At 43.9% G+C, this 24,378-nt stretch overlaps 1 protein-coding gene across 1 annotated transcript; it reads right to left on the minus strand.

The window, feature by feature from the left end:
• Positions 1-215: 215 nt before the first annotated feature.
• MOGAT1 (monoacylglycerol O-acyltransferase 1) lies at positions 216-23,626 on the minus strand. The gene is made up of 6 exons (XM_074153328.1): positions 23,533-23,626; positions 10,597-10,775; positions 9,976-10,177; positions 7,311-7,485; positions 3,505-3,704; positions 216-370 (listed from the first exon to the last, which is right to left on the minus strand). The coding sequence occupies exons 1-6, from the start codon at positions 23,624-23,626 to the stop codon at positions 216-218; spliced, it is 1,005 nt and encodes a 334-aa protein (XP_074009429.1).
• Positions 23,627-24,378: the final 752 nt, after the last annotated feature.

Raw genomic sequence — 24,378 nt, forward strand, 5'->3', positions numbered from 1 at the left:
TCAAAACAGCTCACAGCTTTGAGGCTCACACCCTAAGGATTTTTTTTTTCCCCCCAAGGGTAAGATAAAAATCAATAAATCATCTAATAATCCCTTCTTAAAATTATTCCTTACACAAGGATAATTACAGATTGCAAAATACCGATTGCAAGAAAGAAATCTTTCAGCATACACTGTTTTTTTCCACAAAATTTGGAATTACAAATTATAATTTGCTACTCGAAGATGAGAGACTTATGCTCAGGGATCCCATAATTTCTTTTGTGCTCTTCAAATAATTTTCTTAGTTTCTGTAGGTACAATGCATGCAGCTGTTCAATCTCTTCAGCGGTGGGGTTCAAGTTCTGTTTTACAGGGATGGGGCTTCCCACTGTAAATCAAACAAAAGAGCAGCATTAGCTTCATTAACATCTCTTTTGAGGTGGGACTGCTCTCCCTCCTGTAGCAGCTCCACCACAGCTCCCAGTGAGGCAGTAGAACCACAACACAATTCTCTCGCTCCGGGGCCTGATCCTGCCTTTCACAAACCTGAGCCCTGGCTCTGGTTCTCCACTTCCTTTCGCTCAAGTTCAGATCAAATGAATTTAAACCCCCCATCGTTTCAGTTTGGCAGCAAAAGAGCTAATGAGGAAGGGGTTAAGCTCTAATTTGAAGGAGCAGTTTACACTTCAACATACAGTCCCATGGGACATGTGCTGTCTTGCCAACAGGGTAGTACTCCACAAGTTCAAAATAGCATCTGAAAAAAAAAAACCCAAAATGTACCTTCTCACCATTTTCTGTTCTGATCTGAATACTAATGGCATCCAACGTGAGGGACATGCCTAAGAGGACAGTGGTGCCCTCAAACACACAGCCACATGAACAGGACTGAAGGAAATACAGGTAAATTATGATTTAATTCAAAATGGGTATCACCGCACCAGCGCCAGAAATGTTGTTGGCTACCTCAGCCAAGGGAGCGGTAGCACGTAAAACCCCCAAACTCTGGAAGATGTCTCTGAACCATCCATTGCCCCCAAGCCTCATTCCAACTGAGGTTTTCTCCAGGCACGAGGCACGGTGCAGAGCCTGCTACCTCCTCTGTCGGAGGGAGAGCAAGAGGGAGCATGGGAGGCAATTCCACAGAAGTCCAGAGGGCAGTCTCCTCCTCCACAAAAAGCTATGGCTGAAAAGCCTACAATATGCTAAGAGAAGCTTCCCATGATCTCAGACTTCCTTGTGTTGTTCAATCGCCACAGATTTTGACAGCTGTTATTGCACTGGAGGCAGCGAGAGCTTAATAGACCCAACCGAGATTACAGAGGAAATCTGTAGAGAAACAGAGTTAAGAGCACCCTCCAGGAGCTTTTACAAAGGCACCTGAAAACCCCTTTCAGCAGATGTTGCCACTTCAAATTGGATGGTGTTGACTAAAGGGAAGGGAAGCCTGGCCAGAACCACAAAGGGGCTGATTCTGCATTTTCCTGCTGCAGCTTCAGCTGCCAACAGCTCTCGGGCCCTACACGGTGCTGAAATTCAGACTTTACATGGCTGGGGGTGGGAACCCAGCCCTGCACTGAGCAACACCTTAGTGGGGGTGGAATCCATACACATCCGATACAGGATTTCGAGAAGCATGACTAGAAACACCAAACAACCCCCAAGCCCTTCTGCAGTGGTCTCTTCTCCTAAGAATGGAGACTTCTTGTGGAATTAAGAACTACACTCACCTCTAACTTTCTGCGCAGCTTTAAGCAACCTGCTTAATTTAGTATTTTAGAGTTGATTCCATCATTTTCAGTAATAATTTTCAGGAAAACCAGAAGTATTCCACTTGTCAAGCTCAAAACCCTCAGACTTCACAGACCTTGGTTTTGCTGAATTGCATCTCCTTGCTTTAGGAATCACGGCTTCTGAACCAGTAGGAAGCTCACTGATACCCAGCCACGTTGTCACCATGGCTAATTGGCTCGGGTGGAGACCAACATGACTCTGAAGCTTTCAGGAGCTGAGCTGACACTTTCAAAGCCGCATTGAGCCATACCGAGACCCTCCCCAAGAGTCCAGGAACATAGTGATAGTTTTCAAACATGAAGAAACGGAGACATCAAAGGTAAGGGACTTCTTGAGATCATACAACAAATTCTGTTGCATGACTCTGATCTTGCTGATTTGAAGCGCTCCCGGATTTATCCATGGACCACTTCTGTCCTTGCAGTAAATACTATGAAGATTTGCCTCAAAGTGAAAGACTTTTTAAGCTTCAGAACAGTCTTGATGTCATCAGCCCAAGGAAAACTGCAGAAAATACATTGCTCTCATTCCAATGCTTTGAAAGCTTTTGGGCTTTAAAATAACTGGTATTTTTAGCCTGCCTGTGCACAATGTGGGCTTCAAAAATTAAATCTTTCCTGAAACATCTAGCTATATGCACTGATAAGATACAGAGCTGCATGAAATTTAACATTAAAATAGCTACATTTTGGTCTTAAATATTTTTATTTGATCCATACTAAAATCAAATCATCCCTCTATTAAAGGGAGGGCCTTCTTAAATGTCCCTTGGGGATTATCAGAAAAGCTTAATGTACTTTTCTGTAGAAACACACTTCATTAGTTCACTTAGTACAGAACCTAAAAGTTATTTATCCAGAATATATAGACAGCCAGCTATTCCCTTTGCATGACGCCGAGCACCTTTTTTAAAGGCGGGGTTGTCAATAGCACTAGTTAAAGTCATTAAAAATCAAAAAGACATTCAGTACTATACTCCAGTGAGAGCAGACAATCAGGGATGAAAGCTTTGGGGGAAAAAAGTCTCTTCCAAACTGCCTGTCGACATGGCATGCATGCTCTCGATTAAACATGAATGGATCTTTCCTTGGGGAAAAAAAGCTAAAGGGGAAGGAAACACTCCAGGGAGCTGTGATGCCACCTAAGCAGCAGCCTGCCGAAGGGCTGTGGCAGAGCTACCACAAGGCGCCCTCTCCCTTCCCTCCTCCATCTCTCCCCTGTCCCGATGGGCACCAGGTCAGGACTGCATCAGCTCCTTCCAGTAGCCTTGCTCTGGAGCACCACTGTGGTGGCTGTGTATCAGCTGAGACGCCCGACTGCTGCTTCTCTGCAGGGCTAGGAAATGAAGGTGCTGGGCATCTTAACTGCAGCATCCAAAATCCGCAGCAGCAGCTCCAGAGCTGTGGCAGCCCTCTGGTACAGACCGGATAAACTCTCAGGTTTCCTTGAGGACTGGTGAGGATAGAAGCCTGTGAATAACTGCAAATGAAGAATAAGATTTGGCCTGGGACAGAAAGGGGAAAGGGAGAAGAGAATCCCTCCTTTTAATTGGGGAAGGGCAGGAATTTAAAAAAAAAAAGGAAATATTTAAACTCTACATACTTGCTTTAGATGCACAGTAACCAATTGTTTCTGTTGGAACAGATGTATAAATTTGCACAGATATTAGTAGCACACATGCATTTTTAAACATTTGCAAAAGCATTAGAAAAGGTACAGGGAACTTACCAACAGTATGAATTGGTTGCCTGTAAGGTATTAAGCCAAAACTGTATTGAAATACTCCTCTAGCATGAAATAGTGGTAAGGCAAAGCCCATTATCCTTTGCAACTTCTCCTGTATGTTTCTGAGCCGTGAACCTTTGGGGTTTGCAACTTGCTTGAATAGTTCATTTTCACCAAAGGAAAACACTGGGACCAGATGAGCTCTGTAAAACAATGAACACACCGAGAACCCCGCATCAGCCTGCACTTGCGCTGTGGTTCACAGCAGCAGCGTGGAAATGGTTTCACAATAACCAACACAGAAAGCTTCGGCAGCTCTAGACTGCATCAGCAACAGGCATTCAGCTCTTCTGATATGCAGCTGCTTTGGGGGCTTGGGGTTTAAAAAAAACAAAACAAAAAAAACAAACAAAAAACAAACCCCACAAAACCCACAAGTGATTGGCACATAACTAGCAACGAGCTTTTGAACAGCATTTAGCTGGGTGCTACCCATCACAACTTTTTATTACTGTTCATAGTCATAAAAATGAATAATTGTATACATCATATTTACGATTATGATCTTATCCACCACTATTTCAGCAAGTCCACCACTGCATTTTTCTTCCTTGGCAAGCAAAGAAGCCTAACTGCTAACCTTAGAAAGCTCCCAGCTGGGTGGCGTCAAAACCAGGTCTTGGCTTTCTCCTGCCTTTTGACCGGGGTAATGCACACACTTGATTTCAGCACAAAAACCGTGATAAAAACCAGACATCCTTACAGAAACGAGTGCAATGCCAAATTGCTCTGCTGTCCAGTTCCCAGTGAAATCCCGCTTCCTCCAGACTTCTTCGAAAACACGAGCCTTAATCCTTTATTACCAGAGGTCAAATCCTACCCACAGAAATTACACTAACTCACTTTAGCTCCTGCGCAGCCTAATGAATTCCCATTCAGTTCATGAATTGGCTCGGGAGGAAAGGCCCTGACTAGCTCCTGGACAAATTGCTTCGGTGGCTGGAATCAGTGCAGTCGTCTCCACTGGGCAAAACCAACACTGTATTTAAAACTGTGACTGCAGTATGCTTTTTGATTAATGCTTAGTTTCATTAAATCGTACTCTACAGAGTTTAAAGGCGAAAAGAGCACGGTAATCCTAAGCAGTCTCTGAAGGATAGACAGGTGGTTTATTTGCTTTAAGTCTTAGCTTCTAAATCTTAGCTTCATTCAGCCCACACTATCTTTGAGAAAACCCTTACTACAAAATAGTGGCATTGCTGTAATATTGTCAGGATTAATTACTGCAGAGCTCCGAATGCCTGAGGAGGATGCATTGAGGACAGAGCTGGCTGTAAAGTACTGTGGACAATCAAAATCCACCTGTATGGAGGAAACAACTACTTCTACAGCTTCTTAAGCCTGAGGAACTCCAAAGACTATCATTCCCACTCACTACTCTGACTGGCGTCTGCTCAAAGGTTCTTTCTCAAACAGAGCATATATCACCCAGCCACCTGTAAAGGAAATATCAGAAAGCCTGGTACATACTGTGGCTGTGTAAATACTCCACATTTTACTACAACACTAAGACAAACAGGAACATCTTGTGGTGCAATAGCACCCTGAGACTGTGGGATTTAGTTTTAATCTGGCGAAGGCTTTTGCAAGATGCTATGTAGGAGGTTGGGACAGAGAAATAAGTAACTTACTATTGTGAAACTAAAGATAAGTCAGCTGATTCATCATTTCTTTCATGTCTTTAGGATTTCTTCACTTCACATCAGATAGCTGTACTACCTTGGACCAAAATGTCTCTTCCAGAAACGCAGAGGACTTTTGCTGACATATTCAGACCACATTTGACAGGCTCTTAGTTGAGGAACAACAGCTTCTCTGTGCCAGCAGTAGAGGAGCCAGGGCCAGAGAGCACAGGTCTCCGCATTACCCCTTCCCCTCTTGCTATTTGATGCTGCAGATGAGGAGCACCAGAAACACATGCAGGCACCAATGGCAGGTGGTTCTTCTCACCCGCCTCCCACAAACCTCCCTCACCCCTTTCACTTCCACCCGAGTTGGAAGCTTGTTTCACATTTTGTTAATTCTTAGAAACAAAATGTTAAAACCAGAAGCAATTACTGGATGCGGAGTCTTTGGACAAGGGGTCAGGACTGCCAACAGTGTTGCAAGAGCTGTAATGGCTGGAGTCATACTGTCCTACTGCCCCACAGCCCTGCTGGGTAGAAATGAAATCAGGATCCCTATGCTTCACATAGAAGTGGTTTTTCTTACTGGTGCTCAGACCCAGAATGACTTGTAGCCTGGTGGTTAAGGTGACCATGTGCGAGCTGTACATTTCAATACCCGCCTCTGCTCCAGTGACTTATCACCCTAGTGGAGGGCTCTTAGACAACTAAGCCTCCTCAAAGAAAGAGGCTTAGTTGTCTAGAAAAGCCTCATCTTTAAGAGGAGGAGGGCCATAATTTGAAACAAAGGATATCATTAGGAAAGAAGTGGCCATTCCTGTGTTTTGTAAGTGTCCTGATCTTGTTGTTGTGTGTTGGGGATGCTTTTGAAATCAAGACCATGAGAGGCACAAGGTGTATCTAGTTTCTCAATCCAAATCAGTTTAGATGAGAGATAAACAACAACCTTAGTGATCTGACAGATCAGACATTTATGGACATGCTCAAAAAAGGCACCTAAATATTCTCCCAAACTTTATGGTTAAAAAATAAAAACTACCAATAGTGTTAAGGATCTCACTTGAGTAAAGACTCACTTAGGCACTAAAGTCCTAATTTAAATACACAAGTGTTGTTTCCAGGTGCAAATTAGACTAAAATGTTACCTTCCATTGGAGAAGAGGTCCTTTATGAGTCTCCTAATGATGTGTGTGAGAAACCACCTTGGAATTTTGACACAGAAGAGTTTCTAGGCAAAAGAAACTTAGCATGCTGTGTGAAAAGAGAGCTCTTCTTCTCAGACTACCTTTTTTCCAGTTAATAGCTTATAAAACTGTTACAAATTTCTCAAGACTAGTGGGTTTTTTTCTCATTGCTTTGCGTGTCATTATACCATCCTGGGAGCTGCTCAGAAAGTTTTTGCAGGAAAGAGTCATTGATTCCAATATTTCCAGTATACAAGACACCTAGACCAGTTCAGCACAAATACAATAGCTTCTACTGTGTAAATTGCTCAAAAGATACTAATACCATCTCTTTGTAGTTACGCACTGATGGCTATTTGATAGTAAAAAGTAAGCTAGTCTTTCTTGAGATTTTCACAAAAAAAAAAAAATCCCAGAAACTTACTTTTGCAAATAACGGTCTTCAAAAGAAAGTAATTAGAATAAAGAAAACAAATCTTCCTAGACCACCATTTTCAGTGATTTAATAAAACAGGGCCTGGCTTTCTAAAATTTTTTTTTTGTTTGCTTAAAATGGTAAGAAAATTCTATCTTATTATAACTTCAATTTACAGAACAGAAAACAGAATGTCTGCTCCACTCAGTAATATCAGCCAAGGTTTACTGATATAATTTCATAATTCTTACACTTTGCTAGGGGAAAAAACAATTGAAACATAACACCAAGATATGCTAATAACACCTACTGCTTACCAGTTATGAAAGTCAAAGGGAGTTTTCAACACTCCCAGATTGGATCTAGGTGGACAGACTGGCTCCCATGCCAGACATCTGCACATTCTTAGACAAATAATTCTTTCAAATTCTAATTATATGAGTTTACTATATATAATCTGAACTATTTAAGAACCAATCTGTATTCAAAACACGCTTACTACAGCAGCCCAGATAAGAAACTTACCCATGTTTCAAGGCCATTTTAATAAAACCCTTCCTCTTGAGGATATTCAAAGTTAAGCTTCCAGGATGTGCATTGAGAGATTCCTCTGCTCCTCCGATTACAATGATGGATGCGTGGCCGCCTCCTTTGTTATTCAGCACGTACGAGACACTCTCCTTGGATGCAGAAACCATTCCTTTAGGAGCAAACATTGTAAGAGTGACTGCTGGATCTTCATGCGCAAGTACAGTGGTATTTAAGAAATATTTTTAAACATCTAAATGATGTTTCAAAATTATTACAGCACAGGTCAGGGTTCAAAGATTTGGGTTCAGCCCCCTCACTCTGCAACAGATTTGGTCTTCGGTAAGTCTTTTGATTTCACACTGATGAGATAAATGCTGTTTGCCTATCACAGGAGTTTTGAGATCTCGAGGGAAGACTGTGCTCTTCTACCAACTTAACTCCGCCTCAGAGAGATTCTGTGCCCGAGAACAGAAGAGCTGAATGGCAGTAGATACTGCTGAGAGGCAGCAGCTAAAGCCATACAGCAGGTGCATATAAACACAGGCACGGAGGGTTTAACAGAATGAATAGAGGACTTGTTAACTCAAACACGGATGTACGGTGCCAGGCTGATCCCCTTTACTCTTCTCAAAGCGATAAAGCAGCAGCTCCATCTAAGGCAGTGGCACGGCAGCATCAGAAGGAGCAGAAAAGGCTCACTTGTACCACTCCCAATGACTGCATCAGCTCATTCTCCAGTAACCAGGGCCTGGCACTCATCAATCTATTTAGGATAAAATAGCAGAATATATGAAGCTTTCCTGGTACTGCTGCTGATTCCAGTACTTCTAATCAGAGGGACAATGCTCTACGAGCCTTTAACCTCAACTTACACCTTGCTCTGAACTTGCTCCTCTCAAAAATCCCCTTTCTAGCCCCTCTGGAGTCCTTTGTGTCCTAAGTTTTACTTCAAAGGCTGCTTTATTTCAAAGTGGTACCATTTACCCAGGAGCCACATTATGTTGAATTAATATAGTCTAAATGACAATCTAGAGAGCAAGCCCAGTTTGTGTTGTTGGTGGTTTTTTTTACAGGGCTACTATCAAGGTGCACTCTTTTGGATACTAAGCAAAGACTTCATCCCCTGTTACCTGTTTGCATTTTTTCCCCCCTATTAGGGACATTACGATATGGATCATGAAAATCTCACAAGAAAGGGAAGATGATTGTGATCTAGTTTTGAGAGCTGGCCACCAAGAGAAATAGCTTGCTACTGGAACAAGTTCACACCTCAGTAACAAAACTACTTCCATTTGCCATATATGTCTTCACAGTCACTGTTACTCTGAAAAATGCAGCTGACCCGAGACTCACAAGTAATTTGAGTGATGCTTGTTCACCGGTTGGCCTGCATTTTCTCTGGAAGAGAAAGCAAGAGCCGCTGCCTTCCCACAGGACAACTTTACCTCCTGCTGCAGCCCAGATGTCAGCCCAGGGGCAGGGCACGGCTCAGGAGTGCTGCGACCGCTCTGCCCGATGGGGACAGCCGCAGCCCGGCAGGCTTCGGGGACAAAGGCTGGGAGACAAAACGGTGTGCTAGCAGCACGGCTTTCAGTACAGGGAAGATTTGGCAAGTGTTTTATTATACCAAAGGTACATCTGTTTTATCAGCTACATACCTGTGAAAAACGAGCTACAGTTCTGACTATTCTTTAGCATGCTTTTTACTCAAGTTATTTCTCATCTAAAAGATAAATACTTGTTCCTATGGGTCAAGCGTGTAAAGCTGACTTCCAGGCTATGCAAGGTTTAAAACTGCCATCTTCCACCACTGCCAATCCCTAAACTTTGCAAGCCTGAAAGAATCCCCTCAGAAATAACATATGCATGGAAGGGCATTCTCTGGTATGTTGAAATACACATGGATATACTATTCTGATATTAATCTGAACAACATCCTAGGCATGTTTCTGCAAATGGAGCAGTTGAATAGTGTCTGTGTTGCAGTCAGGAATAAGAGCTAGATCTCTGTCTCCCAAACCTAGTCTTGTGCACCAGAACGTACTTACTCAATGCGAATTTATTTATCTTTTATTACTGCAGTACCAGTCGTGAATATCACCCCTTTATGACAAGTGCTACTCAGAACAGAGGAAAAAAAGGATCCTGTCTTTAGAGTTTACATCTCCATTGAAAGTACATAAATTTGCAATACGGGACCTCAGTCCAGTACCTACCCCAGTAGGTAACTAACTTCTGACTAGAAAGCTATTCGGAATGAGTAGGACTTCAAGCCTTTCAGGTAAGAGATTATCCTCAATTTTTTTTTTTTTACAAGTGTCTGTGCAGTGACTAAATAACGTTATAAATGAAAATGTCCTTCTCTTCTTGTAAATAACTGTAAATAAACTCAGTACTGCTGTCTCATAGTTGACTGGAAAACCAGCAACCTTTTTTCAGAAAAAAAAAGCTCAGTGATATAGTTTAACAAAACTATTAATAAAATCTTTCAAACTGTTTTGCAAAAACAGTTCATCGTAAAACAGAGGTTTAATTTAGCACCAAAGCTGATCCTTCTGAAATGAAGTTACTTACCATTTATAGTTACAGGAATAGACCCTACATTTGAAGCAGAAGCTATAACACAGAGCAACAGCTGAGACATTCTGCTTTTACCTACCAGCACTCATTATGTATTCTCTGAAGAAGGGACAGCTGAACCAGATGGGCATGATATGAAGATATGGAGTAAGCCCAGGAAATAAATTTTTGAAACCTGAACCAGTACAGAAGTTTCCAAAGGCTCCAGCTACGAGGACCCCGTGGGGGTGAAAGCCAAGTAAGTAGTTGTGTTTTGGACTCAGATCTGAAGTTTTTATAAGCTGAAAAACAGAGACAATGGAGGACATTATAATACTTACCTCAGAAGGATTGTCAAAAACAAGTATGGAGATTGCACATTGACAAGACACAGAACTGATGACAATTCATTTCCTTCCGAGCCCTTGAAACTACTGTCCCATTTTACAGCTGGACAAAGTTTAAATAGATGTGTCTCAAGATATCATGTCCAGCATTTACTGTGCTGAGGCCCTACCTTGTGACCCAACACTCCAAGTTGAAAACCAGCCACTGCCCCTTTTTGTCACTAAATCTCAGACTTCCCACGTTGTAAAAAGAAGTTAAGTTCACCCGGGAGTAAGTATTAGAATTTTACCAAAGATGAGTCTTAGACATTTATCCATGCTCATGGCTGTCTCTGTTCCAATATTTACAGTTCTGTGAGAAACTGTTTACTCACGTGAATGGGAAAGTATTCCCTAAAGTACTTCCAAACAGTCCAGCTTCTGACCCACTGGTACCGCCTGCCCCCTGTGCATGGCGTGTCCCAGTCGAGGTAGAGCCACAGCAGGTACAGAACAGCAAGGAACCAGAAGTTACCCAGGATCAGGATCACAAAGAATCCACAGCAAAACTCTGCTACAAGAGACAAAAAAGCAACACATAGTGAGCGTGAATCCCACCTGTTTCCTTTTAAGACCTTGACTTTCAAGCCCCGATACTTTTATTAGAGATGCTACTCAAAATGCATACAAATTCAAGTTAGCTTATTCCACATTGTGTGAATGTTGTTACGCTGAGGGTGAAACACCTACAAGGGTGTATCACCTCAGTCTATATTCTTACTCTACTGCACAACTGGACAAATAAGCCTGAAATCATGCTGGTTTACTTTAATAAAACAAAAGCATAAGCTGAGAACCAACACACTTGCCTTCTCCCCATGGTGAGGGTGAACACTAATGTTTGGTAAAGAGCGTCTGGTTTACCTAAGGCAGAATGAATGGAGACAGCAGGAGTTAACAAAGATGCGATGCTCCAGTGAGCGGAAGAAGGGAGGAGAGCTAGGAAAGAGGGGAAAGGGACGCACAGCAAGGTCTTTTTTCTATTGGAAGTGGTTTCAGGCAATCATTTTCCCTTTCTGTTTCTTAATTTCTCTAGCTGTAAAATAGGGATGGGAGTTCTACTCTCTGTGACTGGCACTAGACAAGACCAAAACATTAAGAAGTTCCATTTCAGCCTCTAAACATGTCGCTATAAGTGGAAACTCACCATTGCTATGGGAAAACAACAGCAGTTTTAAGTTCTGATACTTTCAGACCCAGGTTAGTAAGAACTGTAACATCCTACCATAATAACAGTACATTGAGCTGTGTATAATAAACCCTAAAAGCCAGAAAAGGATGTTTGATTAAACAGAATATGTTACTTTGGGGCTCAACCCTGAAATAATTACGCAGAGAAACTCCCTATGGAAACGTTACCTTGGTAGCACTTGCAGAATTTTGCGCTCTTGCAGCAACTCAAGCAGCACTGGCTGGAGCTGCTCTGAGGCAACAAAGCTCTTAAGGCAACAAAGACGATTGAGGGATTGGAGCATCTCCCTTATGAGGAAAGGCTGAGAGAGCTGGGACTCTTCAGCCTGGAGAAGAGAAGGCTGAGGGGAGACCTTATTAATGCTTACAAGTATCTAAAGGGTGGGTTGAAGGAGGATGGAGCTGGACTCTTTTCAGTGGTTCCCAGTGACAGGATGAGGGGCAATGGGCACAAGCTGGAACACGGGAAGTTCCATTCAAATAGGAGGAAAAACTTCTTTACGGTGAGGGTGCCAGAGCACTGGAACAGGCTGCCCAGGGAGGTCATGGAGTCCCCTTCTCTGGAGATCTTCAAGACCTGCCTGGATGCAGTCCTGGGTAATGTGCTCTAGGCAATCCTGCTTTAGCAGGGGAGTTGGACTGGATGATCTCTAGAGGTCCCTTCCAACTCTGACAACCCTGTGAGTTGGCTGAAGAGCCATACGGCAGCACCCACTGCCCTCCCTGCCGCACACCCTCAGCAGCCTGCACCTGCCCTCCCTGGCATCAGGCTCACATATCAGAGTAATTCAGAAGGCGCTGAATTCCAGGTTTGCAAGGGAGCCGAGGGTTTAGCATCAGAGACCATCCCTGAGGAGGACTTTGGGGTGTTGGTAGATGAGAAGCTCAACATGAGCCGGCAGCACGTACTGGCAGCCCAGAAAGCCAACTGCATCCTGGGCTGCATAAAAGAAGTGTGGCCAGCAGGTCAAGGGAGGTGATTCTACCCCTCTGCTCTGCTCTGGTAGGACCCCACCTGGAGTATTACGTCCAGCTCTGGTGCCCTCGGCACAGGAAGGACATGGATCTGTTTGTACAGGTCCAGTGGAGGGACACAAAGATGATCAGAGGGATGGAGCACCTCTCCTATAAGGACAGGCTGAGAGAGTTGGGGTTGTTCAGCCTGGAGAAGAGAAGGCTCCGGGGAGACCTTATAGCCCCTTCCAGTTCCTGACAGGGGCCTACAGAAGAGATTGGGAGGTACTCTGTATCAGGGAGTGCAGGGATAGGACAAGGGGTAATGGTTTTAAACTGAAAGAGGGGAGATTTAAATTAGATATCAGGAAGAAATTCCTTACTGCAAGGGTGGTGAGACACTGGCCCAGGTTGCCCAGAGAAGCTGTGGATGCCCCATCCCTGGAAGTGTTCAAGACCAGGCTGGATGGGGCTTTGAGCAACCTGGTCTAGTGGGAGGTGTCCCTGCCCATGGCAGGGGAGTTGGAACTAGATGGTCTCTCAGATCCCTTCCAATGCAAACCATTCCATGATTCTATGATCATGTATTTATACAATGGCAAGCAAAACAGCACTTGGTCCTCACTAGAAGTCTCCATAGGCGGAGTTGTATGAAACAGGTGGTTTTCTGTGATATTTTACAAAGCAGAAGTAGTACTTTGTATGACCCACAATTGACTGGCTTTCATGAAGGCAATGTCCTATTAGGTCCTAAAAGGAGTTACATGAGCACAAGTGAAACATATTGAGCTAAATACGTAAGTAAATAGAACAAGAGTAAAACAATAACAGAAGTACATCAGGCAATAATTTGGTAAACACAATGTAAATATTCCCAGAACTGAAGACTCTGAAATAAGCAAATGGACCAACAGTAAAAACCATTCATCCTAGTTAAGATCAGCTTCATTCAAGAGAGATTTCTTGGGCGTTGAAAACTCACAGCAGATTCCCTATATCAAGCAAGTTTGAAGCTGCTGAAATCCAGAGCTTAACTTGGCCGAGGAGCACTCTTGTGTTTCCTCCAACCTGAATACTTATTTCTTCTGAACTTCACACAACTTTCCTGTGTACCTAGTTTGACTGTGCCTTCAGAGTAGAAATAAATATATTGTCATGGGATAACTGAGAACTACTGCAGAACCCAGAAGCAGACAGAGCAAGCAAAGCTGCTGGTTGGATTGAGTAGGAAAGAAAGGGATGAACAGTCCCATTTCTGGCTGTGAATAAGCAGAAAAATAGGGATTTTTATTTGCTCCGGTGAAGGGAGAAGGGAACAGCCATAAACAAACCCAGATGTAGGATCAAATCTCCTGTTTTGAAGGATACTCTGTTCTTCAGTACTATCAATACAGAAGCTCATTGCTTCCTCCTTAAACAGGCAACCCTGGTCTTGCACAGAGAAGCACCTCAGTAAGAGCTCTAGAAAAACACCAGAGCTAACTGAGGCCCACAGATCTACAAAGTCAATGTGGAAAACTCCCAAAAGCTGCAACGAGTCCTGGGGAACATCATTTTTAATGCAGGACAAGTAACAAAGGTGTAAGATGATGCTCAATTCCACTGCTCTGGAGAGAGAACTCACTGGGAACCCCAAACCAGCAACACTTCAAAATAGGGTACTGAAATATTTTGAGGAAAAGTCACTACCTGTTCTTTGAAGAAGAGATCCTGAAACTATAGAAATTTCTAGGAATGTTAATCTGGGCAGGATTCCAAGGTTCACAGTCCACATTTAAATAATCATGAGAAGATTTTAATTGCCATAAATCAATTAATTTCAAATTGTTATGCAAAAGTTGGTAAGTATTCATATTTCCTACCCTTCCTTTCAGAAGGACTTTTGGCTCAATGCAGAATCACATGTCTTTTTACTATCAGTTTTCTAGACAAATACCTGAAAAGTGCTTTGGAACAAAGCATCCTTGCTGTGAGAGCTAATGAAATTAGCAGCAGTTAAGTGCCAGATAGCACTATTTATTACTATGCAGACAAACAAACATGAGATTAACAAGCTCACTGCTTTGCTTTAGCCAGAACACGTTCCTGCATGCACATAAGATATGGGGAGATAAGTATGCTTTCAGCGTGTCCTAAGGGGAGTTCAGCATCTTGTAGGACTAAGCTGATTTATTATTGCATTTTCAATGAGACACACAAAGCAGATTCCTTTTATCATACTTCCTTATTATTTCAATGCATTAACAGCCTGCAAGAAGAGTTAAACACCAATGACTTAAAACCAATAAGTCTATAGAAGCAAAACCAGTGTTTCCTTCTTCAGAGAAGACAGTGAGCAAATAAGTGGCAACCATCTTACCTAATTCATAAACAAATTCCAGGCAAAAGGTGAATAACTGGGAATTCATCACTTTACTATATCATGGCCTCCTTGGATGTAGCTCCAGTGTGCAGTGTAAGCAAGTTTTTTTTGCTTGAACTTGAATTAAAGCTTTGAAAATACATCTGTGGTGTATTGGAACAGTGGGGATGAAAAGGAAGCAATATGAATTCACTGGTACGTGATCACCTAAGGAATCTAAAGATATACAAGTCCATGGGACCTGATGAAATCCATCCCAGAGTCCTGAAGGAACTGGCTGATGAAGTTGCAAAACCACTTTCCATGATATTCGAAAAGTCATGGCAGTCAGGTGAAGTCCCTGCAGACTGGAAGAAAGGAAACATCACACCCATTTTTAAAAAGGGAAGAAAGAAGGACCCTGGGAACTACTGACCTGTCAGCCTCACCTCTGTGCCTGGGAAGATCATGGAACAGATCCTTCTGGATGCCATGCTTGGGCACATGGAGGACAGGGGGATGATTCAGGACAGCCAACATGGCTTTACTAGGGGCAAGTCCTGCCTGACTAACCTAGTGGCCTTCTATGATGAAGTGACTAGGTCAGTAGACAAAGGGCGACCTATGGATGTAATCTATCTGGACTTCTGTAAGGCCTTTGACACAGTTCCTCACAACATTCTACTTGCCAAATTGGGGGGGATACGGATTTGATGGGTGGACGGTTCGGTGGATAAGGAATTGGCTGAATGGTCGCACCCAGAGGGTGGTACTCAATGGCTTTAAGTCCAGATGGAGAGCAGTGACTAGTGGTGTCCCTCAAGGGTCCATCCTGGGACCAGTACTGTTTAACATTTTTATCAAAGACATAGACAGAGGGATTGAGAGCACCATCAGCAAGTTTGCAGATGACACCAAGCTGTGTGGTGTTGTCGATACACCGGAGGGACGGGATGTCATTCAGAGGGACCTGGACAGGCTGGGGAGGTGCGCCCAGATGAACCTCATGAGGTTCAACAAAAGCAAGTGCAGGATTCTGCACCTGGGAAGAAACAATCCTCAGTATAAATACAGACTGGGGGATGAGGTATTAGAAAGCAGCCCTGAGGAAAGGGACTTGGGGGTGCTGATGGACGAGAAGCTGGACATGAGCAGGCAATGTGCTCTCGCAGCCCAGAAGGCCAATCACATCCTGGGCTGCATCAAAAGAAGTGTTGCCAGCAGATGCAGAGAGGTGATTCTGCCACTTTACTCTGCTCTGGTGAGACCTCACCTGGAGTGCTGTGTGCAGGTCTGGAGCCCTCAATATAGAAAGGACATGGACCTGATGGAGTGGGTCCAGAGGAGGGCCACCAAAATGATCAGGGGGCTGGAGCACCTCTCCTATGAGGACAGACTGAGGGAGCTGGGGTTGTTCAGCTTGGAGAAAAGGAGGCTCCGGGGAGACCTCATAGCGGCCTTCCAGTACCTGAGGGGGGCCTACAGGAAGGCTGGGGAGGGTCTGTTTACAAAGGCCTGCAGTGACAGGACGAGGGGCAATGGTTTTAAGTTGGAGAGGGGAGATTTAGATTGGATATTAGGAAAAAATTCTTTACCATGAGGGTGGTGGAACACTGGAACAGGTTGCCCAGGGAGGTGGTTGAGGCCCCTTCCCTTGAGATATTCAAGGTGAAGCTCGACGAGGCCCTGGGCAACCTGGTCTAGTTGGGGGTGTCCCTGCTGACTGCGGGGAGGTCGGACTAGATGACCTTTGGAGGTCCCTTCCGGCCTGGACCAATCTATGAATCTATGAATTAAAAGACAAATCACTGCCATGGGACTCTGAACATCTGATTTGCCAGCCAACATTGGCAAGTCCGTTTTCCTTCATTTCCCCATTTGCAACATGTGGATACTCATCTGTTGCAAGAAATGGATGAAAAATATTATATATAGTGTTAGCTAGCAGCACTGGCAGCCACCCTGCCCAATGCCATTTGATGCTTTGCTCATTACATAGGCTCTGAGTTTGCAGCCGTGGGCAGCAAATTCATAAAATGTTAAATACCACAGAGATAGGAAGTAGGAAACCAGCAAACTGGATAGGGAAATACAGGTGATCCCAGAAATCGGGAGCTCTGAACGCATTCGCAGTTACTAAGGAGTCAAAAATATTTAATATCTACTGTGAGAGCTGCCAAAGCTAAGACCGTCCACTAGAAGAAAAGCCTCCCGTTACTGGACAACACCTTAGTCATTTGTTTTAGTTTTAGGTAGTCTTGCGAGGAGCAGGGAGTTGGACTCTGATCCTTCTGGGTCCCTTCCAACTTGAGATATTCTATGATTTTATGATTCTATTCTCAGAGCAGCCACAAACCTTGTCTGGCCAGTGCAGATCTATCCTAAGTGGTCAGAGTACTCATCTTAATCCAATGAGCATGACCCATAGGGCCCTGCAGAGCCAAGCAAAGCAGCTCACGCTGCTTTGGAACAGAACATTGGAGGGAACACACAAAGAGAATTGCACAGTGACATTTTCATCCCTAATGAACATTTGCTCCTCTGTATTACCCCTCGAGGTACTACTGTTAAGTTCATTTTGGCATTAAAAAAAAAAAAAAAAAAACCACATTTCCCCTGCTTAGTGGATTCTTTCATTAGGAAAAAAAAAATAAAATCAACCTTAATTTCTGGAAATACTTTCTAAATTATTCATAAATGGCAAAAAATTGCATAGAAGTGTAAATGAAATAACATATACAGCAAATGAACTCGAACAGTCCCACCAACGGAAGACCTGAGATGACAGACAGCACCTGAGAGGAGGCAATCTGCAAAGGCAGGAGTAAGCAAGTTCACGCCTTTGCAGAGTACTCCTCTGCAGCTTTTACACAGAAAACCTCTTTTTTAAAAAAAAAAAAAAAATTGAGTCATGTTAGTACTATCCTGTTTAGATCCTACTAGTCTGTGCAATTCTGCCAATATACAGATTTCCACCAGAACCAGGGGAACTTGTTGCCACTTTCTACCCATGGCACATAGTAACTCCCCAGCAAAAATTATATCACCAGCAAATAACAAACTGGGACTTTATTTAAACTAACTGCATTGGAAAATTGTTAAAGTCCACGTGCATTTGGTAGCCATCCCCAAGACCAAAGCTGCAAGAAGGTCATTATTTGTTGAATACCTATCAGTCTCCTCTAGCAGAGGTCCTTTCCTAATTTATTGGTCACAACTGGGAGCCCCAACCACAAGCATTCCTACCAAAGGAGCTGTATTTCAACACTACGATGATAACAAATGCAAACCCTCAGATGCCAAGGTTTGGAAGCTGGTTTATAGGCTTGTTTACTCTGGAATTTGGTTGCAGTTCCCAAGCAAGCAGACCTTCCATTGACAAATACTGATAAACTAGAGATACGGAGTGTTAGGCACTATTGACTTGTAGAGTGGTCTGGACACAGCAAACCCCCGAGTTACTAATTACCGAATTCTGAGACAGCATGCCAAATGTAGTCTACATATTTCCCGTTTCTTTTATTTCTCCTTAGGCATCCACTATCTGCTATGTTCACATGCAGGTTGCCAAGCCAGGGCCTGATGCAGCACAGCCATTTCTCTGTTCTTGTTCTTCGGAGATACAAACATATATGGAGACATGGCTAAATTCCTCTCCCTAAGATGTAGGTAACATAGGTAGAATTCCTAGAAATACTAGTCAGTCAAGCATCAGTAAGTACCCTGTTATTCTCTGTGATTACACAGGAGTCCCTGCCCATGAGCCAGCAATCGGCTTCAGGGATAGATGAGTACAGGCTGACAAAAACAAGCAGCAACGCCAGCCAGCCTGCTAGCAAAGGCTCACAGAGCTTAGCTGAGTTTTCTTAGGTATCAAAAGAGAGGTTTTTTTTTTTTTTAAAAAAAGGCTTTGAGGAAGAACGAGACCCTTTCAGTTAGCCAGCTACAGCTGATGAATTAAATTGGCACCAGATAACAAAACATCATCATCACATTAGGCGAAAAGGTTATTTTTTGCTGTAGCATGTTACACTGACACCTGCTTTCTCAACGCTTAAATCACTTACTATTCCAGCAGCAATATTTCACTTTGTGGCAAATGTTTCATCTTTTCTATTCTTTTGTGGAAGCCAGATCCACAACTCCAAACTGTCTCCAGCCAAGTTAAATTAACAGAGCACTTCATCCTACACGCTACATGCACAGAAGCTTAATCACTAGAGAACAGGATGTACTTTAATATACACCGATGTCTTTAGCATATTATTTTGTGGCTTCATGCATATTCAAGTATACCTTTTATTATGCACTGATATCGTATTATTAAGTATTTTGTAAATAAACAGAGGGGTGCATGCACAATAGTCACTTCCTAGGTCCCCGGTAAGGAGAAGACCAGCATGCCGCTGATGAATCTAGAAAGTGAGCCACAGGAGATGCACCATTCTCCCCTACCAGCACCTTGTCTCAAAACAAAATCCTGGTATCCTTGTCGTAGGGCTAAACACTCTCATTTCCATCTCTCTTTGCCTGGACCAGGACAACACCTCCCCGCTGCCAAGTTACCTAGTTCTGTATTTGATTTTGTACATGCTCAAATTCCACTGTCCCTTTTCACATCAAATGCAGGGAAGTTGGCAGAGGAGAAGCTCACCCACTCACCTTCTAGCTTTTTCTCCAAAACACTGTAATTTGATTTGTGTACATTAGAGAGGAAGAAAAACAAAAGGCAAAAGCACCTGCAAAGCGGCATTTAAAACCAAATCTCATCGATTTTTCTTTGTTTAAATTGTTTTGCCTTGAAACGAACCCTTTGATCTACCCCCTGCCTGATATAACTGAACCTCGCCCCCAGATGCGCAGTAGGGAGGCACACACACAGCTCACCCCTGCAGGGAACTTACCAACCTAGGGGAAATCACTGCTCCGTGACTGTGCAAGAGACAGAAAACCTACGCTGGGTCCGACCAGGAGGGTATCAGACATACTATTAATGGCAGCAAAACTAATTCAGTCAAAGTTTTTACAAAAATTATTTCCAAGCTTAAAATCAAAGATTTCATGCTAAACACCGGTGACACCTGTTGCATTCATTGACGGTGACAGTTTGTATATATGTACCGTCAAACCTACAGGACAAAAATGGGAGTGATGTCACCTCTTGATCCCAGTTGGTCCAGCAGCACTTACAGGCTTGGAGATTTCATTTCTCCAGGTGACTTTCTGCCTGGGGTTGGGCTGGACAACGGCACAGAGATCCCAGAAGCAGGTATCACCTCACAGCTTGACACAACGAGGGTGCCACACGAGGGTGGAACGGGGCCAGATCTGCCCCGGGACTGTCTTCAAGCTGATGAACCTCTAATAACAGTAATTACAGGCACAAAACTACATCTATCAAAATTGTCTGCTTCAACTTTTTTTCCCCCAAAGTAGGTACTCTGAAATTGCAAAATTTTGTGTAATTGCTGTTTCAGCAGCGAAATGCTAATGACTTGAAATTATGCTTCAGCCTCAAGCTGTTCTGGATTTCTGCTTAACACAGCAAGAAACAGCATCATTTTAGTGTTTCCTGTTTTTCAGTTCTCATAGCTTTAGTTTTCTAGACTCCAGCCTGGTACCGCTCTTCTTTTAAGAGAAAGAATTGCATTTAAAACGCTTTTTCATGGAACTTTACCTAAGCTGGTTTAGCCTGCTGCACTTAGCACATCAGTAAGGAAACCATAGGGCAGTTTCAGCTGTCACAGGGTGGGAAACTGTTAGATGGGCATTTCTCTCATCTAATCCAGAAGCTCTTAAACACAGATCACAGTATTTCAGAGCTCATTTTTTGTTTCTGGTGTCGTGCCCCTGGATAACTAACAGAAGAACCACTGCTACAATTGAAAACTTGTCTTTTCTGCTGGAGGGCGACCTTTGGCAGCTTGCAGTACAGAGCAGGGAAGCACAAGAACTTACACCCAGAATCTTAAAGAGGTTCCTTTTGTATGTAATGAAATTCTGCGCGCATCTGTACAGCTTTTCTGAGGCAGAGGCATGTTTATTCTGCCTACGCTCTACTGCGGAAGCAATGTATCTGTAGTGCAGACCCAGCCCAAGCCAGGACACTGTGCAAAGAAGCCAAACTTTCTTGTTTGTAGGCTGCTACTGCAGCTATTTGTTCACTGTTTGTTGACTGATTTGCTCTTTCTTCAAGTGGTGATGAGATCCACAGTCTTTAACAGCTATTGCATATATGTATTTAGGGCCAACTTGGGAGTAGGCTTCAGTCACACAAGCAGGAGGGCACTTTCAATCAGCAATTCCACAGTCTCAGTCACCCAGCATTACAACAACACAAGCCTGGAGAGCAAGGGGCAAAGACCAACACAATGTGCTTTTAACATTAAATTAAGCTACTCTTAAGGGTCTCAGCCAGGAAGATAAAACCAATGCTTGATTTTCAGAGTCTTCTATCCAAGACACATTATGGATTCCAAGTTGTAACAGACTCGTGTTCCCCTTATGGCTTACTCTGGGTGCCATATCATCTTTTCGTATGTCACTCCCCAGATTTAAAGGGTATCGTTACCTGATTCAGTTTTTGTCTTTCAGGGCACTAATTCTTAGAGTTCTCTTACTTTATTTGTTAGTCCTATTGGTCCATTTTAGTAAGCTATGGCACCTAACCACATACCTAGATGGAGAACTTTAGGAACTAAGCCAGTACCCTATGTATTCACTGCTCTGAACAGAATCCCTATATCTACAATATGATTCATTAATTATTACACGGTGTTATCTGTTCATGTTTTCACATGCAGATATTTTTATATAAGAAAAATTGAATCTACATAAGATCTTGCTTCATATAAATTAGTTCCAGTGCAGCCATATACCAACCCTCAAACAACACCTACCCCTCCATCCTATCCTGTGATGAATTCATACTTGTACTGGGGCATCCCCTGCATGATTTGAAAGTGTCGCTTTTGAATTCAAGAGCTTAGAAACAAACAATGTTTCCATGCTTTGTCTGCTCTGACAAAAAAAAAAAAAAAGCTGAAAAATCCAGACATCATGGCAATCCAGGAACCAACTTATTTTCCCCTTGTTTAAGTCATTTAGGATACAGCCATCTGAATTTTCCTGGAGCTGAGTGAAACTTTTTGGCCAGATCACTCCAACTGTCCTCTGACTGAAAAGGTATGCCCCCGAAACGACAAGGTCACCCTGGATAGCTCTAAAGATCAACATCCCCATGAAAACACACGCAGCTTATTATTACTAGAACGAATCTGTCCACCAAAATACGAGCGTTCTTACAAACAGATTTATCATGATCACATGCACTCGCTATATTCAACACAACCAGCCGTAAGACCACCTCCTTGTTGATCTTCTTTTACATTTATTCCCAGGCAGCTCCAGCTGCAGAAGACAGCTGCCTACTTCTCCAGCTGAACTGCATCAAGTGTGGATTTTCTGCAGCCCAGTCACTTCTAGTAAGCAAAGGATGTGATTTTCTGCAGCAGCATTATTACCAACCAGGCTAGGATAAAAATTGTGTCCTTCCACTGCCACTGAACTTCTATTGCATTATCATTAGGCTGGACTAATGGGATATACCAAGATCTAATCCAATAACAGCAGCACAGGCTATTTACAAGGTTGCCACAAACATGAACTGATACAGTCCAACCACATACCGTTTAGAGGTAACACAAAACAGCCAAGTGATAAGGACAAATCTATGAAGGTGCTTCATACCCTCCATGCTTCCCCAAGGTACCCAAATCATTTACATATGGGCTAAATAACCTAAAGGCAATTGTCTGAAAGACTCGAGACCACCATCTGAATGATACTATATTTGCAAGATACACAAGGTAGATATGCGCGCATTTCTTTTCTCCTTGTAAATCCTAATGCGCAGACTATGGTAAAACATTCCAACATTTCCAGTAACACACAGGCAGTCAGTCACTTCACACCTCAGAAGAGTTTTGTTCCATAAAGACTATTCAATAACTGTTTGCCAATTTACACAATCCATGGATCTGGTCCCAGAGCACTGAGGCTTAGCTTACCTTATCAAGTGACTCATTTTATCAGGTTCAAGAAAACTGCCCATGAGAATAAGATCTGCTGCTGTGAATAAATGTTTAGTGATAGGAATCTACTAAGTTATTAGGAAATTTTACTATAGAGGAATAATGAGCTAAAAAAGTTTACCAAGCAGAACTGTTAGGAACAGTTTCTTAAAGCAAGCGAGGATGTTTTTAATAGATTCACAGAAGTGGCTGCATTTAAGCCAGTTCACTGATGATCCTTACTAGTTTTCATCAGCTAGTTAAATGAGAATTTTATTGAACTACAGAATATAAAGTTATTTTACAAAAATCAGTAATGAAAACAGCCATTAGTTATGTACCAGCCTTTACGGTCACATTCAGTAAAAAGTTGTTAGTTGCCAGAAACCTAGCGGGCATCTCAGTGAGAAGACACAGTCACTAGCTTTTTAAGATTATATTTGAAAAACAACACATAGAAAGAAATGAACCTCTCCAAAAAAAGGAGAAAAAGCCATTGAGTTTTCAAGGAAGAGAAGCCCCAAGCCCAGAAGTGTGATGCTCTTGCCCGCCCGGGGATAGCCAGGGAGCCACTCGCCACCGGGCTGCCTCTCATCCCGCGTGGAACCACAGGTGACACAGACTGACGCCCATGGGTGATGCCGGTAAAGGAAAAAGCCGATTTTTTCCCCTTTTCTCTCCGGGAGAGGGGCAGGGAGGAAGAAGGCTGTTACCCAGCAAGAGGAAAGAGAAGATCCACTGCAGCACGGCGACTGTCTGGAACCTCCTCTTTAGCGGGATGTTGATGGGGGCAAACTCGACCTTCATACTGACGGCGTGAGAGCAGCGCAGGGAGACACGGACCCGCCGGCTCCGGCCCCGCTCCCAGCCGGCCGCCGCACCGCTCTGCCGTCGCCACCCGCGGCCACCGGCTTGTGGCGCAGGGACGCGCCCCCTCCTGCCGCCGGCGCTGCCCACGGCCGCGGGGCCCGGGTGCAGCCCCAGCGGGCGGGGACGGGGAGGCGGCCGCCCCGCCGCAGCCCGCCCCGGACACCTTCCACCCCCGCAAACCCGATCACGACCGACTCTCGGCAGGCCGCTTCCAGGGCCGCGGCACCGGCGAGCCGGGGCGGGCTGCTGCCGCTTCTGAGAGCGGCCGGGACCATTTCTACCTCACCCCCGGCCCCCACCACGCCCCCTCCCCCCCCCCCCCGCCCCAGGCACACCCTCGCCCTTCAGACTCTTACAGTTAACGCCCTGACGACAGCTGGCCGAGAACGTGAGACTGCCGTGGTATTTGGGTTTAATCCTTTCGATTTTAATTACACCGGCGCGTGCACGCACACACACACACCCCCACCCACCCCACGCACATCACCTGTCAGTGACAGGTATCGGCAATAAAAAAAAATATCCACTATGGAAAAAAAAAAAAAAAAGCAACCAACAACACCCGAAAACTCGTAGACGCGCCGTCCCGGCTGCTCCCGTTTCCCCGCGGGACAGCGGGAACGAGCGTCCCGGCTGGGCCGCTCCCGCCGGCACCGCACCTGCCGCCCGCACCGCCCGCCTCAGGCCTC

Source organism: Numenius arquata, chromosome 9 (genome assembly GCF_964106895.1).
Source record: "Numenius arquata chromosome 9, bNumArq3.hap1.1, whole genome shotgun sequence".
Taxonomy (NCBI): Eukaryota; Metazoa; Chordata; class Aves; order Charadriiformes; family Scolopacidae; genus Numenius; species Numenius arquata.